Source organism: Mauremys mutica, chromosome 18 (assembly GCF_020497125.1).
Source record: "Mauremys mutica isolate MM-2020 ecotype Southern chromosome 18, ASM2049712v1, whole genome shotgun sequence".
In the NCBI taxonomy this organism is placed as follows: Eukaryota; Metazoa; Chordata; order Testudines; family Geoemydidae; genus Mauremys; species Mauremys mutica.
Genome location: NC_059089.1, coordinates 9,940,968 through 9,959,811, shown reverse-complemented (window position 1 = coordinate 9,959,811; position 18,844 = coordinate 9,940,968). Strand labels below are relative to the sequence as shown.

General features: G+C 52.8%; 2 protein-coding genes across 11 annotated transcripts; one reads left to right on the top strand and one right to left on the bottom strand.

Moving 5' to 3' along the window:
- LOC123352615 (zinc finger protein 436-like) lies at positions 1-7,023 on the bottom strand. 5 transcript variants are annotated; one of them, XM_044993005.1, is made up of 5 exons: positions 6,978-7,023; positions 6,051-6,092; positions 5,300-5,426; positions 2,473-2,586; positions 1-1,159 (listed from the first exon to the last, which is right to left on the bottom strand). In XM_044993005.1, exons 2-5 carry the CDS (start codon positions 6,072-6,074, stop codon positions 255-257), a joined length of 1,170 nt encoding a protein of 389 aa, XP_044848940.1. In that variant the 5' UTR covers positions 6,075-6,092; positions 6,978-7,023; the 3' UTR covers positions 1-254. The 5 variants fall into 5 exon arrangements, with proteins under 5 accessions (XP_044848940.1, XP_044848938.1, XP_044848939.1 ...); XM_044993003.1 differs by lacking the exon at positions 6,978-7,023 and adding an exon at positions 6,643-6,837; XM_044993004.1 differs by lacking the exon at positions 6,978-7,023 and having other exon boundaries at positions 6,051-6,385.
- Positions 7,024-11,359: 4,336 nt separating this feature from the next.
- Positions 11,360-16,735, top strand: LOC123352616 (zinc finger protein 436-like). 6 transcript variants are annotated; one of them, XM_044993014.1, is made up of 4 exons: positions 11,360-11,535; positions 11,891-11,986; positions 13,941-14,044; positions 14,411-16,735. In XM_044993014.1, exons 3-4 carry the CDS (start codon positions 14,005-14,007, stop codon positions 15,379-15,381), a joined length of 1,011 nt encoding a protein of 336 aa, XP_044848949.1. In that variant the 5' UTR covers positions 11,360-11,535; positions 11,891-11,986; positions 13,941-14,004; the 3' UTR covers positions 15,382-16,735. The 6 variants fall into 6 exon arrangements, with proteins under 6 accessions (XP_044848949.1, XP_044848946.1, XP_044848945.1 ...); XM_044993011.1 differs by adding an exon at positions 13,081-13,242 and having other exon boundaries at positions 11,360-11,986; positions 14,414-16,735; XM_044993010.1 differs by adding an exon at positions 13,081-13,242 and having other exon boundaries at positions 11,360-11,986.
- The last annotated feature ends 2,109 nt before the right edge of the window (positions 16,736-18,844 follow it).

The following is an 18,844-nucleotide window of genomic DNA, read 5'->3' as shown; positions in this document are numbered from 1 at the left end:
TATCTTAACGCAAACTTTTATTGAGAATTTTTAACATTTCAAACCCAAATTCCAAGGACCCACAGCAACAAATAAAGACTTTACTGAAACTGGAACCAAACTCACTGGAAACCCCTCCTAAACCTGGATTTCCAGAAACAGCACTCAACCCACTCTATAGTAAAAGGAAAAGAAACCTCCCAAACCCTATAATTCCAGGAAAAGTCCCAGCTGGTGATGGGTGAGCAGTGCCCTCTCCTATAAACAAGATCCCATTATTCCCATTTTCCTTTAGGCAGAGGTGGAAGACTCAGCACAGAGAGTTGAAGTGACTTGCTCATAAGAGCAAGTGCATTACGCTGGCTCGTGTCCTGATGCTCCATCAGTGGGGTTTGTGCCGTGTGTGGTTTCTCTGAGGGACGATGAGGGCTGAAGCTTTCCACGCCCTGGCCACACTCATAGGATCTCTGTCCCATGTGCACTCTCTGGTGTTTAATGAGCACTGAGTTCCAGGTGAAGCTTTTAAAGCAGCAAGGGCATTCGTAGGGTCGCTCTCCCGAGTGGGTTCTCTGGTGTTTGATGAGGTCCGAGCTCTGGCTGAAGTTCTTCCCGCACTCGGTGCATTCGTAGGGCCGCTCGCCCGTGTGGACCCTCTGATGCTGGAGGAGGTGGGAGCTCTGGCTGAAGCTCCGGCCACACTCGGCGCAGACGTAGGGCCGCTCCCCCGTGTGGATGCGCTGGTGCTGCACGAGGTGGGAGCTCACACTGAAGTTCTTCCCGCACTCGGCGCAGACGTAGGGCCGCTCCCCCGTGTGGATCCGCTGGTGCCTAGTGAGGGCGGAGCTCACGCTGAAGCTCTTCCCGCACTCGGCGCAGGCGTAGGGTCTCTCGCCCGTGTGAGTTTTCTGGTGCCTAATGAGAGCGGAGCTCACGCTGAAGCTCTTGCCGCAGTTGGGGCATTCAAAGGGTCTCTCCCCCGTGTGGATCTTCCAGTGCTGGAGGAGGTGCGAGCGCTGGCGGAAGCTCTTCCCACAGGCTGCGCATTCGTAAGGTCTCTCCCCCGTGTGGATCCTCTGATGCTGAACGAGGTTTGAGCTCCCTCTGAAGCTCTTCCCGCACTCACTGCATATGGTCGGCTTATCGCCTGCGGGAGTCCTCTGGGCGATGACGTCGTCCCCTGCTGGAATAAGAAGAGAATCCAGACATGAGTCATTTCCTGCATAGGTGCTGACTCTGTGGGTGCTCCAGCCCGGGAGCACCCATGGAAAAAAATTAGTAGGTGCTTAGCACCCACTGGCAGCCAGTTCCCCTTCCCCCAGTGCCTCCCACCCCCCAACAGCCCCATACGCTGAGCGGCTACTCCCCCTCCCTCCCAGTGGCGCCTGCCTGCCGCAATCAGCTGTTTCGCGGCATGCAGGTGGCGCTGGGGGGAGAGGGGAAGGAGTGGGGCGCACTCAGGGGACGGAACCAGGCTGGAAGAGGCAGGGCAGGGGCAGGAAGAGGTGGGGTCGGGGTGCGGCCTTGGGGGAAGGAGTGGGGTGGGGACTGGACCCGGGGCAGAATGGGGGTTGAGCAGCCCTGGGGAAAGGAGGAAACTGGCGCCTGTGATTTCCTGCAAGGGGAGGGCAGGAAGGAATCCTGTGAAAAGGGAATTGGACTTGCAAAAGCCATGTGTCCCTTTTGTTCCTACTGTTGCTACAAGTTACCCCGTCGTCTGACTGTTTCCTTGTGCTGCCCCCATCTGTCTGTATCCATCTGTTGCCTCTTGTCTGTTGTCAGCTCTTTTTGGTGTGTTTGCAGAGCACTCGGGGGTCTCGGCCCATGCCAGGGGCTCTTCAGTGCTATTGCAATCCCAGTTATCAGTCAGAACAAAAAGAGATGAGAAGGGGAGCGTCTGCCATCTCTTTACCAGTAACAGCAGCAGCAGACATGACACCGAACAGGCCGCCAGCAGCAGGCAGGGGTATGCATGGAGAGGAGCGAGGGGGCCTGGGAATCTTTGGTTGTTTTGCTCACAGGCCCATACAAAAACCCTTCAAGATATAACCGGGGAGCAGGAAACCCTATATTCCAATTTTAGGACATACTGCTAGAAGCCTATATCAGAAAACGGGTTGTTGTTGTTTTTAAATTCGTCTATTAAAAAGCAACTCCAACTGGCAATGTCTAGTGACAAGCAGGGTTTGTTCCAATGAGACTGAAAATCAGGAATCGAATCCCCGAACTGTCCCCAGAAGACAGAGGGAAGGAGAACAATTCTGATGCCACACCCCTCCTGACTCCACAGAAAGGATGGGTGAGGGGACAGACCCCTGCCAGATGTGAGTTGCGCTGGGCAGACGGCCCTGACTGACATCAGCCATGTGGGGATCACCCAGAGCAGCTACCACGGTGAAAGAGAGAAGAGGGAGATGAGAGGATATGAAAGTGCTGCTGGATTCCCAGATCTTCGTTCCACTGACAGCTCCTGAGGTGGTTTAGCCTATTCCTCACCTGTTCGGGCGCCTCTCGGGATCTGCCTTCCCTGGGAGCTCTGGAGGTCTGGGACCCACGGCTCTTCCCCTCGTTCCATCTGGGAAATCACGTCAGGTTTGGGAATGGACGATCCTGCTCAGGGAGCAAGGAAATCAGCGTTTGTCAAATATTCCTCGACTGTTTGTTATGAAGAATGGCCCTGATTTAAACCCAGCTCCTCCTTCTGCTGGGAGGAGACGTTTCACCTGAATGGATGGGGGATGTTCCCCGAGGCCCTGGGGAAAGGCAGACAGTTTCTGGGAGATGTGTTGTGCCCCTTACAGCTGAGTCAGGGACCTGCACATAACTTAGGCAAAGAGAAACGAATAAGCCTGGTACTTGCTGCTCTCTCTACTGCCTCTCAGCGCATGGAACCAGCCCCAGGAGGCGAGGGGACACGGTGCGCCTCTGTAGGAGTGCCCACGTACAGGGGAATCGCACAGTTCTCTCCCCACGGAAAGCCCCGGACAGTGTTCTGTCTGTGAACATCCTTCCCTATGGGAGGAGACGGGGAGGTGGCAGACCCTCCCGCAGCTTGGCGTGTTGGCCAAGGTGGCAGCCATCACGTCTGCTGCTGTTCATGCATTCTGCACAGCCACCGGTGCCGTAACGAGGGCGAGGCGAGTGAGGCACTTGCCTCGGGTGCGCAAAGCGGAGGGGCGCCGGGGGAAAAAAAAACGTGATCAGCGGCACTTTGGCAGCAGCTCTACTGCCACTGCTTCTTCGGCAGCTCTTTGGCGGCAGGTCCCTGAGTGCCTCTCAGAGGGAAGGACCTGCCGCCGAATTGCCACCGCCGCTTCATTCGTTCTTCGGCGGCAATTCGGCAGCAGGTCCTTCCCTCCGGGAGGGACTCAGGGACCTGGCGCCAAATTGCCGCCAAAGATCCTGGAGCCAGCCCTTGCCTCAGGCGCAAAAATTCCTTGTTACGGCTCTGCAGCCACCCCTGTCTTCAAGAAGGGACTCTGTGCTGTGCTGTGTACTCAGCTTCTCTGCAGGGCAGGGAGCGTTGTGACCCGGAGCAAACCTGGCGCTGCCTCAAGAGGCTTTTGCAACTGTGTTACCGGGGGTGGGGGGTCTGGTGAAGGTGAGTTGGACAGAGAAGCCAGTGACTGGGGGGCGTCTCTCTCTGACTGTGTGCGACTGGTGCTGTATATGCTTGTCGGGGGACAGGGCGTGACTGTGGCGTGTGGGGTTAGACTGAGGGTGTGTGGCTGTGACTGGAGAGCTGTGATTTCAGAGCCCTGAGGGAGATGCTGGATCGAGGGGAGGCGGAGGGAAGGTGTGGAGATGACTGAAAAGAAGGGATTGTGGGAAGAGGGAGGAGACACAAGGGGAGAACAGAGGAAGAGAAGGCAAAGAGCACCGCAAAGGGCGGGAAAGGGGGATCCAGAGAGAGAAAGAAATAGGGAGACGAGATGTAGTGAAATACAAAGAAGAGCAGAACATAGGAATTGCCAGACTGGATCAGACTCAAGGTCCATGTAGTCCAGTGCCCAGTCACAGTCACCTGAACCGGCTGTTTCCGAGAAAGGAACAAGAAATTTTGCATTAGGCAAATGTGGGATAATCTGCTCCCCATGTTAGGTCTCACCTTCATCTCTAGAGATTAGCATGAGGGTTGCATAAGGCCAGACAAGACCACTGGGATCATCTAATCTGACCTCCTGGATAACACAGGCCATGCAACTTCCTTTATCATAAGGCACGTTTTACAGTCATTTAGTCATTCTCCTGGCTCTTCTCCAATTTATCCACATCCTTCTTGAATTAGGGATGCCACAACTAGACACAGTATTCCAGTAATGATCACACCAGTGCCAAACAGGGAAGTAATATAATCTCCCTGTGTTTACTTGATATTCCCATGTATACACCCTAGAACTGCATTAGGATTGCACCAAGAACTCTCGTTCTGCTGGTTATCCACCATGATCCCCAAGTCTTTCTCAGAGTCTCTCCTACCCAGTACAGAGTCTCCCCATCCTGTAAGTGGGACCTAAATTCCTTGTCCCTAGATGTATAATTTTACATTTGGCCTCATTAAAACAAATATTGTTCGCTTGCACCCAGCTTACCAAGGGATCCAGGTTGCTCTGCATCAATGACCTGCCCTCTTCGTTATTTACAACTTCCCCAATCTTTGTGTCCCCTGAAAATTTTATCAGCAATAGTTTTATGTTTTTATCTTATTATGCATATAAATGTCCCATCCAAAGCGCCTTAATGATTTACCCGCCTGATTGTGCATCATTTTGAATGTCACACCTTTTTCATGTTGTTAATGTCCCCTTGAGAGCAGGCTGGGGAAAGGGAAAGAAGGAAGAAAACCCCAAAGGGGAGAGAGTGGCCCATGTTTTAGACATGTTATGTAACAGAAAGGCCAGTGAGAATGTAACAATTAAATCCATGTGGATAATATTTGCATATAAGAGGGTGGGGAGGAATACCCACAAGGGTTCAATCCCTCCCCACCCCCACAAAGTGCTACTTGAAAGGTATTGTCTGGGGTCTCCCCCTGCCACTCCAGGCCTGGCTGGATCCCCAGACATCTACGGGTACGTCGACCCTGCACACTAATCCCAAGCTCTGACTCAGGGTTCAGCCCAAGCCCCACTTCCATCCACAAACACTGCTCCTTTTAGCCCCACAGGCCTGAGTCAATTGACCCAGGCTCTCAGACTCAGCACGGCAGGTTCTTCTTTGCAGTGTAGACGTGGTCTAAGGGGCCGGAGGCCTGAGCCGAAGCCTCCCCCAGCACTTCAGCGACCACAGAGCTTCAAATAAACGAGAAGAGCTGAATCCTTACGCAGTGAGACCAGAGTCTGGTAATTCTCCTGCATGACGTCCCTGTAGAGGGCCCTCTGCGTTTCGTCCAAAAGGCCCCATTGCTCCCGAGAGAAATACACAGCCACATCCTCAAATGTCACTGGGACCTGAAATCACAAGCGTTGCCCACTCAGCACCTCTGGTTCATCCCACCGCTCAAGCCATGTGCCCCAGTCTCCCGTGGCATGGCAAGGCAATAGCTCACCTAGAGTATGGTTAGACTCACCTGACACCACCTTCTCACGGGACCCCTCAATTCAGGCCTGCTTTCCCCCAGGTGTAAGCCCACCCCGCACTCACATACCCAGCCTCAGACGTCACTGAACTCCCAAATGCCAGCGCTGGGAAGCCCAGAGGCAGAATGTCTTTGTGGCTGTCTCCTGAGCTCCGGGCACTTTTCCATTAATTTGCCCCCATCTTGGTATTTGTGGCGCCACGTCTGGGTCTTGGCAATACTGGGAGATTCAATCAGAAACATCTTAATGATGCTCTATTATTCACCCATCCTCCCAGAAACAATTCCCAGCAGCCCTTGCCCAGCACAGAGAGGAAAGCGCTGGGATTTGATCCATATGCTGCAGCTCAGGAATTTCTCCCTTCCCCTAATCATCTCCTTGATCCGACAAGTCAGCCCCTCCTGGCAGGCTCCACTCTCTCCCCTCCTCCACCTTCCTGTGTATTTACTCCTCTCGCTGCATAACAAGCCCCCCAGCCCCATGAAAATGCCTTACCTGAGCTGGCTCCAGTGCAGCCATTTCTCTTTTCTGTCCCCCCTGAAACGATCAAAAGGTGGGTGTTATTCCTCAGCTTGTCAGGGCACTGAGGGCAAATGGGGAGAGATGAGGCCGGGCTCCCGACCATTTTAAAGCCCAGTCCTCTCTATAGTCTTTGTCTGCATGCAAATTTGCAGGCTGTGTGGTGCTGGTAAAATGCTTGATAGTGCAGATCTGGCGCCTTTCACCCGGGCTAAGAACCCCAAAATATTTTAAACCCTCCCTTTACCAGCCCGGAAAAGGCAGAATAAAAAGAAGCTGGTTTGGTGATGTTCCCCTGCCTGTCCCATCAGCATGTTTACTAGACAGAAGCAGAAAACTGACTTGGAGGAAGCATTTCTCATTTCTCCTCCTCTGTCCACCTCCTGTGGCTGGGAGCCTGGGTTATTGTTCCATTCCTGGCAGCGCTGGTCTCAGCCCTGCACCAGCTCCAGCGCGTGCTAACAGAACTGAGATGCTGTGTGTGTCAGAGCAGGGGCACACAGGGGGCTGAGAGGGGTCCCCTTGCTGCCCATCGCCAGTCAGTGCTTGAGTTCTCTCTCTCAGTTACCTGCAGCGTCCTGTGTCTCCCTAGGCCTGGTTAGAGCCAGAGACAGGCCCCCACCTTGGCTAGGGTCTCTCCCTGGGCTGAGGCAGCAGAGCAGCTCAGGCAGGCCTCTGGGCACAGCAGAGGCTGTTGCAATTGCAAATTACAGGCAGGCAGCAGCAGCCGCTACATCTCAGGAAGCTCAACCCCTGGTATCCAAAGCACAGGAACTAGCAAGAGGAGAGACAGGCCCAGCTTCTCCTGCCACAATAACCATCACCCTCTAGCGGTCATCAGTACAGAAACCTGGACACAGCCTCCCCCACGGAGCAGTCCAGGATCCTTTCCTCGTTGTTTACCTAATAGAAGATCAGAGGGGAAATAACACCATGTGACAGGCATAGCTCTGTCCTCCAGGGCTGGGCAGCCTCACCCGGACCAGGTTCCTATCACCCCAGTGTCCCTTTTAGTTTAGGATCCCCCTGGAAAAGTGCTGGATCTCCAGGCCAAATCCCCTCCTCACTTCGGTCAGAGGCTGCTATGTCTGAGGAGCAGAGAGAGAGAGAGAGAGTGTGTGTGTATAAAACAATCGGTGGGGATTCCTGTCAATATCTCTCCTAGGGTGACCAGATGTCCCGATTTTATAGGGACAGTCCCGATTTTGGGGTCTTTTTCTTATATAGGCTCCTATTACCTCCATCCCCTGTGCCAATTTTTCACATGTGTTGTCTGGTTACCCTAATCTCTCCTGTTGAGCTCTTCCTGGTGGTTCTGAACTGACCCCCTCTCTGTCTCCCACACAGTCTCTGTTCTCTATAACTAGGCTTAGAAGGATTCGATTTTTATCTGTAAATGTCAATAACTGAGAGACACGGGGGGGGGGGGGTGAGGTAAGATCTTTCATTGGACCAACTTCTTTTGGTGAAAGACACCAGCTTTGGAGCGCCACAGTCCTGAAGAAAAGCTTGTCTGGCTCATATCCTGGGGTCAGCACAGCTACAACACCGCAAGCATCAATAAACGTCGATTTCACTGGACACACGCAAACGGACGCGAAAGTATTTCCGTCAATAATCAAAATGTAGAGACAGGCAAATTAAGAAAACTGCTGCTTGGGGACTTATTTGAGTTTGGTTTAAGGATATTGACTTCGTGTATCTTGACACGTGATGTTGACGGTTTGTGTTTCAGTGGTTACAAAGCTTTAACTTTATGAATGTCCATGTCTGCTGTCATTAAACAATTCTTGTCTGGTCCCCGCCATGTCTAATTTCCCTATAACGTCAAAAGTGTAGCTGGATAAAAATCAAAGACGGTGCTTAAAAATAAAAATCAATATTATCCATTAAAATTGTAAAAAAAAAATTGAATTCTGCCAAGCTTCTCTCAGCCTCCCCGATCCCAGGTATATCCCGCAGCAGTTCCCCTCTCTGAATCACTCAGGCCTTCACTCCCATCTCCTGGGGGTCTGTGTAGAATTGTCTATAGCAGGGATCGGCAACCTTTCAGAAGTGCTGTGCCGAGTCTTCATTTATTCACTCTAATTTAAGGTTTTGCGTGCCAGTAATGTTTTTAGAAGGTCTCTTTCTATGTGTCTGTAATATATAACTAAACTATGGTTGTATGTAAAATAAATAAGATTTTTAAAATGTTTAAGAAGCTTCATTTAAAATTCAATTAAAATGCAGAGCTCCCAGGACCGGTGGCCAGGACCCGGGCAGCGTGAGTGCCACTGAAAATCAGCTCACACACTGAAGGCAGCACACGTGCCATAGGTTGCCTACCCCTGGTCTGTAGCCTAGTTTCCAGGACTTTATCTAATTTTACGTAGATTTTCAATGTCCCTAGTGATGGAAGCACTAGTGATGCCCTTTCTCTTGAGGGGGAGACTATTTCACATGGCCAAAGTCTTCTCGTCATTAGGAATTGTTTTCTCGTAGCCTGCCACAAATTTCCACTGGAGAAGCAAATGATTTCTACTGAGTGGGACTGAATAAGGGGCAAATAAGACAATCTCTCTCCTGGAGCTGGAGAAAGGAGGTGGGGGGGAAGGAAACAGGGTAACAAGCTGCATTTAAAAAGGTTTTAATTAGGTTTTTTAAATTTAAAATAAATTTTAAAGTCCCCAAACATCTCCCCATCCCAAATTTCAAGAGCGACAACACCCTGACCCAGCAGCAAGAGGAAGAGTCCCACCTCCCCGGAAGAGAAACAAACAATGGCTAGTGCCTAACAATGGGAACTGAGCCCCATCTTCTAAACTAGGACATGAGAAGCCAAGAGAAAACACTATATAAAAATTAATGAATGTTCTAGAGAAGGTACGCTAGGAGCTTCTATTCATCCTTTCTCATAATACAAGAACATGGAGACATTCAAGGAAATTGACAGGTGGTCAGTTCAAAACTGACAAAAGGCAATACTTGTAGAGAGAATGAACAATTAGCCTGTGGAACTCATTGCCACAACATGTTATAGGAGTTTTTAAAAAAAACAGAGAAGGAAGGCTGGCCAATGGCTAAGGCACTAGCCTAGGACTTGGAAGAGCTGGATTCAATTCCCAGTTCCCTGCTCTGCCACAAACGTCTTGTGTGACCTGGGGAAGGTCATGGTCTCCCTGTGCCTCAGCTCCCCGCGTGTAAAATGGGAACAGTAGCACTTCCCTACCTCAAAGAGTATAAACGCTTTAAAGGTTGTGAGGTGCTCAGATACTGTGTTAGTGGGGGTGTAAAAATAGAAAGCGCCGCAGAATTTAAAGAAGGATTGTTCTGTGTGTAACAAGAATATCTTGTGATGTAATAACAAAATAATCACCCCTAAAACCAGGAGTCTTGGAAATGATACAAACCCTTCAGGGGATAAGAGGTGGCAAAATCTCAGCTCTTTTACAGTTGAAGTGTGGCTACCGGAGTCCTCCACGCCCCTCTCCCCCATTCTCCGCTTACCAGACTGGAGTGGGGAGGGAGCTCAGGGCTTCTCCTTCAACAGGAGCAGGGCAGGAGCCCTGAGACCCCGTGCCCCTCAGGGCAGAAGTCCCTAGCCCCACCACCCTGCAGCAGGGAGAAGCCCTGAGCCCTGGCAGACACACCTGGCTCTCGAATGTCTGAAGATTATCATATGCAGCTCAGAGGGTCAGTAAGTTTGGTCGCCCCTGGCATAAGCTAACCTCTGACTATTGGGAGTTAGGAGGAATTTCCCCTGGATTCTCCGCTCTGCCCTCTGGACAGAGACGCATGTTTCAGTAGCTATGAGCATGGCATATGCTGGGGGAATCAATAGGCAGACCATGGGCCAAATCCGGACTGCCAGTAGGGCTGTCAGGTGTCCAGTTTTCCACCAGAACACTTGGTCAAAAAGGGACCCTGGCAGCTCTGGTCACTCTGCTGACCGGGCTGTTAAAAGTCTGGTTGATGGTGCAGCAGGGCTAAGGCAGGCTTCCTGCCTGCCCTGGCTCCACACGGTTCCTGGAAGCGGCAGCGTGTCCTGTGGCTCCTAGGCGCAGGGGTGACCAGGGCCTCTGCGTGCTGCCCCTGCCCCAAGTGCTGGCTCCGCAGCTCCCATTGGCCAGGAACCACAGCCAATGGGAGCTGCAGGGATGGCACCTGTGGGCACGGGCATCACACAGAGTCCCCTGGCTCCTCTGCCTAGAAGCCACACATGCCGGCCACTTCTGGGAGCCGCACAGAGCCGGAGCAGGCAGGGAGCCTGCCTTAGCCCTCTGTGCTGCCGACTGGGAGCCGCCTGAAGTGAGCATCACCCTCCAAGGAGTCAGACATGCTGCTGCTTCCCGGGAGCTGCCTGAGGTCAGAGCCGCCTAGGAGCCAGCCTGCATCCCGAACCCCCTCCTACACCCCAACCCCCTGCCCCAGTCCTGAGCCCCCTCCTGCCCCCAAACTCCCTCCTGGAGCCCACACCCCCTTCTGCCCCCCAACCCTCTGCCCCAGCTCTGAGACCCCCTCCTGCACCCCAAACCCCTCATCCCTGGCCCCACCCTAGAGCCCATATCCCCAGCCAGAGCCTGCACCCCCTCCTGCAACCCAAACCACTCATCCTCTGCCCCAGCCCTGAGCCACCTCCCGTACCCTAACTCCCTACTGGAGCCTGCACCCACTCCCGCATCCCAATCCCCTGCCCCAGCCCCCTCCCGCACCCCAAACCCCTCACCCAATCCCAGGGCCTGCACCCCCCACCGGAGCTCTCACCCCCCCTCCCGCACCCCAACCTCTGCCCCAGCCCGGTGAAAGTGAGTGAGGGTGGGGAAGAATGAGCAACGAAGGGGGGGGTGAAGTGAGTGGGGGCGGGGCCTTGGAGAAGGGGCGGGGCATGGGGCAGGGTTAGGGTGTTTAGTTCTGTGTGATTACGAAGTTGGTACCCTACCTGCCAGCCGCTTTCGAAATCTTTGTATTTACTTATTATCATTAGCTATTATTGTTGGGTTATTTTCTCTGGAGTCTGGCTCTTGACTATACCTCGACCAAGAAATCTGGACCTTGCCGACAAATAACTGATTACCCCTGGCATACGCGCAGTGTGAGCGGGCTCCGCTGAACTACTCAGAGTCTCCTCGCCACCTGTGAGCCGTGCAAAATTCACACGTGTTCCCCTAGCTGTTGCCACTAGAGGGTGGTGGCTGTTGAGAAAAGACAGGAGGCTGCTTCTCTTTCTGCCTCCGGATTGCCTGTCCTCGGGATTTTAAGGATGAGCTTCCCGGGTGAGAAGGTCCCTACCCAGCTCCCTTCTGTCCAAGAGCCCAGAGCAAGGAGCTGCTAATCTCCCATCTCCAAGGGGCCCTGGCCTGCTGAGAGACATGATTTAAAGTGCCACCGCAAACCCAAAATGGGCCTCGTCCCAGGCTCTAACTGCTGTCTTTGGGAAGCAAACAGATTCTACAGGCACCGTCTGAGCCAGGAGCTGCAGGTAATTGAGAGCGAAGGCAGGAAAGTAGCTGTAAATGCCTTTTCCTTCCCCTTACCCCACTGCTGATCCCTGTGTGCCTGAGCCCCAGATCCGCTCGCTGCACAGACCCACAGCAGCTGTTACTGGCCTAGCCTGGGCAGAGGGATCACACTGGAAAGGTAACAGCGATCAACCTCCCAGCTGGAGGGCGAGTGGCACTGGGAAAGGAGAGAGGAGACTGACAGGGGCAGAAGGAGAAAGAAGGGCTGAGATATGAGCTCCCAGATCTAGCAACTGCATCATCACTGGGCCAGTTTGCTTTCCTTATAACCAGCGGGGAAACAAAAATCAACGCCAGTTCCCTTCCTCTTCATAGCAAACGCGCTTGTGAGGGAATATGCTGCCCCAGGGAACAATGTCACCAGAGGGGCTCGTTTTATTCTGTCGTTGTACGGCGCTTTGGGCATGGAAGGTCAGTGTTTAATATTTCTACAGCCAGGATGAAATCCTGCCCCCGTGACTTCAAAAATTTCCCCCGATTTTTTTTTTCCCTGAAGCATCTGGCTTGGCCACTGTCCGGGAAGGAGGTCTGACCGGCTGCACCTTTGGTCTGACAAGTCCCAATTTTGCGTTCTTTGTGTCTGCCCCTTAGTAAGCTCTTTAGCTTCACCTCTGTGTTTTGCATCAGGCTGAGGACGTTGCCAGAACTTGATCAATAAAATAGGAGGGCAATTTCCCTGTCCTCAGAGCTTTCCGTGGGGACAGGATTGTAGGGTCTGGGCAGTCACTCAGGTGTATAGAATTCCTGTGTCCTCTCCACACCGGGCCTGGCCAAGGTCTCTCTGCAGGTGTGGAGATGAACACAGCTCTCAGCTGGAACAATTTGTCTAGCGGGAGTTCTGAGAGCCATTGTTCCAAACTGTAAATCCTGTGTATGATGGAAACCACTTCAAGCCAGGGGGTGCGGTAGCACCCCCCAGTTCCAGCACCCATGAATAAGCACCAGACTTTGTACTTGATTTTTGCCTAAGTCATCAGGTGCCCTTCAGTGGGAGGTCTCCAAATTCCCTACAAGGGAGCACAGTGCATCTGCCAGCAGAGAGGTGACGTTCCCAAACGGTCCGGTTGCAGAGCATACCGCCTCACTGTGCAGCACTGTAGTCAGCTTGCCTCAGGTGTCCCCCACTTGGTTTGCCAGTAAAGGGAGGTGTAGCCCAGAGTTCTGAAAGAATAGTGCCACTCTTAGGAACTTACAGTTCTTCTGGCCCTTCCAGCCTGGGTGCAGGGTCTCCACAAACCTCCGTCTAGGGGTGTGCTTGAATCCTCAGCCACCCCTTGCCCTGACTGTACCACAGGATCTCCCTAAAAGAGCTGTACCTTGGAATATGGTTGGCTGGCTCTGAGCTCCCACCACCCTCTTACAGGCTATGGCCCACCCACTAAGCACCCAGGCCTACCCAAATCTGAGCAGGGCTGGAGCACTGCTGGAGCATCGCTCCAGTACCTGAACTGCACCCAGGCACCTCTGGCTTGTCATTTTCTGAGCAACCCTATGCTCCTGCCCAGCTCGGCAGGCGAAGCCCCGCATCTGGCAGGACCAGGAGGGGAGCAGGGAGAGCCCCACCTGCACACACACCATGTGATGCTGCAGCTGGCTGCTCCAGATCTGCAAGCAGCAAGAGCCAACAGCCAGACCCAGCCCCATGGGACAGAAGCTGCCTCTGCAGGGTGAGTGCAGGACAGGCTCAATCTCCAACCCTCCTCCCTTGGGGCCTCCCTTCCACACCGGGCTGGGACAGAGACTGGACAGTGACACACACTGGAGAGCCTGACACCCCAATGGGAATGGCTTCCTCCCACCCACCCAAGGGACTTGCCCTACCCATGCCCCTAGAGAACCCTTCCCCTCAGAGCTGGGAGCCTGGTCGCTTCCCCCCCCCCCACACACACACAGATAGAGAGCCGCCCCCCAGGAAGCAGAGCCCTCCCAGCGCTGACTCCTGCTCCCTGTGCAGGTGTCAGGGCAGTTCCTCAGCCTCAAGGGAGACAAGCTGCACCTCAGCCACGTTCCACTCCCGAAGCGGTGCGTGCATCTGGGGTGGACACTTCCTTCAGCCAGTTTGGTTTCTCTTGCTTCTTCCCTAACTCAGCCCCAAGGGGTCGGGAGGGCTTAGACTTGGGCAACTCGCCCATGTCACAACGTCACCTCGAGCTGAGCTAGCGCGAGTCGGTCATTGCCTGCCCGCTCACCTTTCCACTCCTAGCTACGCCGCCGGCCTCCAAGAACGTTTTCCCCTCTGTTGAGATGAGATATACCCGCCGTCGGAAAGGAAGGATCATTTAAAAACCATGCTCCGGTTTTGTAACAAACGCTCTGCAAATGTGTGACAAACCCTGATCTCACCCACTTCCTTTCCCCTGAGCAGGACTGCCTGTTCCGAGACCTGCTGTGATCCCAGACAGAACAAGGAGAAGAGCTGCAGGTCCGATATGCAAGGCCGTGAGGCGATCGTGAGCAGTGCCCACGCAGGTGAGGAGTAAGCAGCTTGCCCAGTGAACGGAGAAGAATTGTGGAATTCCACCTAAGCAGTTGCAAGACCTCACCATTCTGTCATCCCGCCTCCTTCACTGCAGTACCCATATCCTAGACATTCAGGGCTTCCCACCCATCCAAACTGATATGAAACAGGGGTCCTTCCCCTTGCCCATCCTTTATCTGGGGCTCAGGTGGGATTTTGGGGCAGCATAAGTCCCCCTCCTGGCGAAGGGTTTTTGTGGAGTTAAGTTCTGGTGACTTTTAATATTCATGACAAGCCCCACTGCCCTTCCTACTCCTGAGGTTCTCTTCTCCCCAGTGCAGGGAGCAAATCATGGCTGGATTCCCTTTTCATTCCAGCAGGTGATGGGATGCCGAGAAAGAATGAGGAGCAGAAGCCCCTGCATGAAGCCCCTGAGGTGGTGGAGCCTCCCGTGACTTTACCCACGAGATCCCAGAGCCCCGAGTGGGGAGGAGCCCGTGAGACTCGGTGCGGATCAGAAAAGCGGCGGAGGAACCCGCTGGCGCAGAGCCGGGGTAAATCTGCTCAGGTGAGCGATGGCCTCACCCACCAGGAGAGACCGAATACGTGCACGGACTGCGGGAAGAGCTTCAACAAGAGCTCGTCTCTGATTATCCATCAGAGAACCCACACAGGGGAGCGGCCCTATGCCTGCCCCGAGTGCGGGAAACGCTTCACCCAGAGCTCCACCTTCCTGCGGCACCAGCGGATCCACACTGGCGAGCGGCCCTACGACTGTGCCGAGTGCGGAAAGAGCTTCCGGGTGAGCTCCCACCTGGTCCGGCACCAGCGGATCCACACGGGGGAGCGGCCTTACGTGTGCACTGAATGCGGGCGGAGCTTCAGCGTCAGCTCCCACCTGGTGCAGCACCAGCGGACGCACACGGGCGAGCGGCCCTACCGCTGCGCCTGCGGGAAGAGCTTCAGCCTGAGCTCCCACCTCATGCAGCACTGGACCATCCACACGGGCGAGCGGCCCTACCAGTGCGCCCAATGTGGGCGGAGCTTCTCCATGAGCTCCGCCCTCATCAGGCACCAGAGACTCCATGCGGCGGACGCGCCCCGCCAGTGCGCCCAGTGCGGGAAAAGCTTCAGCCGCGGCTCGGAGCTGAGCGACCACCAGAAGATCCACACCGGGGAGCGGCAGCACGAGTGCGCCCAGTGCGGGAGGAGCTTCGGCGCAAGGTCCAATCTCCTCCAGCATCAGCGGACCCACGCGGGCGAGAGGCCCTACACCTGTGCCCACTGTGGGCGGAGCTTCAGCCGGAGCTCAAACCTTATTACACACCAGAGAATCCACACAGGCTGAGAGCCTGGCCCATGTGACAACCATGGGCCGACAGTTACAGGCCACATCCCAACCAAGACACGGTCATCTCCTCCTTTGGGGGCATGTGGAGCTCTTTCCCACTCATGTGCTGCTCTTGGGATGCGGTGGGGTGAGAAGACAATGAGGAGATGTTGTGGGAAGGGATTGTTTGGGATGCAAGGTGATGGGAACCAGGAAAGGAGGCAGAAGTGGGTGTTGTTGGTGAGTCATGATGGGTCACTTGCTGGAGGATTCTCTGCAGCTCGAGGTCTTCAAACCACGATTTGAGGACTTCAGTAACTCAGACATAAGTTAGGGGTTTGTTCCAGGAGTGGGTGGGTGAGATTCTGTGGCCTGCTTTGTGCAGGAGGTCAGACTAGATGATCATAATAGTCCCTTCTGACCTTAAAGTCTATGAGTCTATGAGTTTGAGTTGGGTGAGTGAATGGAGCAGGGTTCCCAGGTAACTCTAGGCCTGTTTGAGTATCAGTGAATTTGCATACTTACATTCTCTTTTTTTCTTTTTTATTAGCTGGCAAATCTTTTTTTCATTTGGGTTGCCTGGGGAATCCTGAGCCGTGCACGTCTTGGCCTTGGGCAGGGAGTGAGCTGGTCAAAGAAGGGTGTTCTGAGATGCCCTCCAATTAAGGAAAGTTTGGAGTGTTAAAAGGAGTGGACAAGTAAACACATCAGAGGCTAAATGCATGTGAAACCGGGTAATCTAAATGGCAGAGCTGGTTAAAAACCAACAAACTGATTTTCCGGGGCGGGGGGAGTCAAATCTAACACCAGGACCGCTGTATTGATGGTGGTGTTCATTTTCATACCAAAATCATTAAAAGCCGCCATTCTTCATTTAAATGAAACTGCCACCAAATGTCTACTCTGCTGCAACAGAGCACTGCAGAATCCAGAGCCTTTGCTGCAAGATTTAGGTTCAGCTGCTGCAGGGACTTGGATAGATGACATATCCATACAGGAGTTTGGCTGTACAGCAATGTCAAATTAAAATGGCCAAATTAAAGAAAAACCCTCCCATTTCTCTCTTGGGGTCACTGCTGCACGCAGTTAATCCCATGCAGACTGCATCCTAACATATACAGTCCCACTGACGTCAGCGTGACTGCAGACACTAGTAGGTACTAGGCTTGATAAGCATCGGCATGACTGGGCCTTTATTTGGTATGTTTCCCTTGTGCTTGTACAGAATGCGTGTTCTCCATCCGGTTTTATGTGACAGTGTTTCCAAAAGTTGTTAATATATTTGACCATCGAAAACTCAACATAAATAAATTGTACTGCATAGTAGTGGTGATACATATCAAAGTGGGCATGAAAGGTTGGGTGCTTCATATCCTGTGATTATAGCTGCTGCTCTGAAAATTGATGAAATTGGGACATTCCCATAAGACAAATAAGGACATCTGTGAATGGTGCACCTTTTACCGAGCAGGAGCTGAACCGACTGTATGCAGCACGCTAAAGAAAAAGAAGCCCACGGCTCTGTGATGCTGCTGGTGTCTGGGCCTTCACTTTGCTCGCTAAAGAAAACAGCACGCTCTCTCCCCCAGGTTCTGCCGCACTCTGCCAAAGGAGTTAGCAGGGGTTTCCTGAGCCTGCTCCAGGGCTGGTATACCAAAGCTGAGTTAATCTCCACCCTGACCCTGTTTGGAACTAATTAGCGAGAAGGTAAAATAAGCAAAGAAACAGAATGGGATGAAAAGACACATTAGAAAGGGGAAGCAGGCTTTAAAATATGTAGATTGTAGGGATCGGGACCCTCTTTTTGGTCTGTGTCTGTCCAGTGCCCAGCACAACGGGCCCTGTCCGTGACTGGAGGTCCTTGGTGCAACTACCATACAAATAATAAAAGCTTGAAAAACACCTAAAGGCCAGATTTGTAAAAATATTTAGGTGCCTGAAGCTGCAGATACTTTTGAAAATTCCCACCAGGTGCCTAGGTGCCTAACCTCATTAGGTTCTTTAGAAAATCCCACTAGATGCCGATCTACATCCTTAGGCACCTGAATACCTTTGAAAATCTGGCCCTAGGTGTGGGGCTTAGGCCATTACCCACAGGTTCCAAACTATGGATAAGCCTGCAGCCTGGATCCGAAATGGCCTGGTGGTATCTGTCATTCTCCAGCACAGCCTGCATACTCAAGATGTCCAGAGAATGGAGACCCCCCCACACCCTATCCCCAGTCCACCCAGAGCCCAAGCAGCAGGCCCAAGAGTGTATTCTCCCCAAAGGCTGGGCAAACGAGGGAATATTTAGCAATTAGTGTCTCATCAGAGTGTGCAGGCACATGCTTTTCTCATGCCAGGCTGCAGCTCTCACTCAAACAGAACCACCCCGTTTCCAGGTCAGTATCCTTTCCTTCGCAGCGTGTCACTAAAACGTTTGCTGATGAGCTAGCGGCAGTTTGAGTTTGGAATGAGATGATCCCGTCTCCTCCTTCTCTTGCCTTTCCAGCTCTATTGTCAGCCAGGGCTGAGGCTTCTGTGTGTTGTCAGACTGTTCATGGATCCATCTAATTCTGATCATTGATGGAGAGGTCAGAAAAAAAAACCACCTTTTCCCCTAATCTAGCCAAGATTTAGGGGGAAATTCATCCTGTGCAGAGAGCCAACACACCCTCCTCCCCACTTGCACCCATACAATGTGCACTGAAGCCCGGTGAGCATGCAAGTAAGCTCTCCAGTTGGAAATAAGACCAAACATTCCCAGCTGTTTTGCAATCAACTAGGTAACAGATGACAAAGCAGGCCCAGGAAACAAACAGCCTCCACCTCGTTAATAAATAAAATGTTTCCACACAATCTTCCAAGGGGAAATGACTGGAAAGTGGGAATTACGGATGATGGGAGTTGAGGGTTCGACGGTGGCAGCTATTCCTATTGCCTATGAAAGGCAAAGTAAGAGAGGGTTGAAATGCTAAAGCAGAGATGGATTGAGTTGACCCTGCGGAGCCCAGCACCAGCCATGGGGAGAGCAGCGGAGCAAAGCCTCATAGCTTTACTCTGCTTGGCAGCAGGGGTCTGTGAGGACACCTGCCCAGGTGAGTGACAGATGAGTCACTTTACCTTTTAACGGTATGGACCTTCTGGCTAGAGCCTACCGAGCAAACACAGAATTGAGAGTTTATCAGGTCAAGACTAGTTGGATGATGAAGAGCCGATGGGGGTGGTTCTTTAAAGTTTGTTTCTGTATTAAACAACAAGAGGTCTCAGATTCTCTTTACAACTGTCTCCTCTTATCTGCTGCTGTTAGCCATACCCAGGGTCCGGACACTATGTGGGACACTGGACCTAAAATGTGCACTCATATGAGTTAGTGATGGAAAAGATGCAGCGAGACCAGGTTTCAAAGGCAAGGATGATTATGCCATTAGCATATACAAATATCTACACACTGCTGTTTGCTATTGACACTAAAGCTGGTGGGAACATGGCGTTTCTT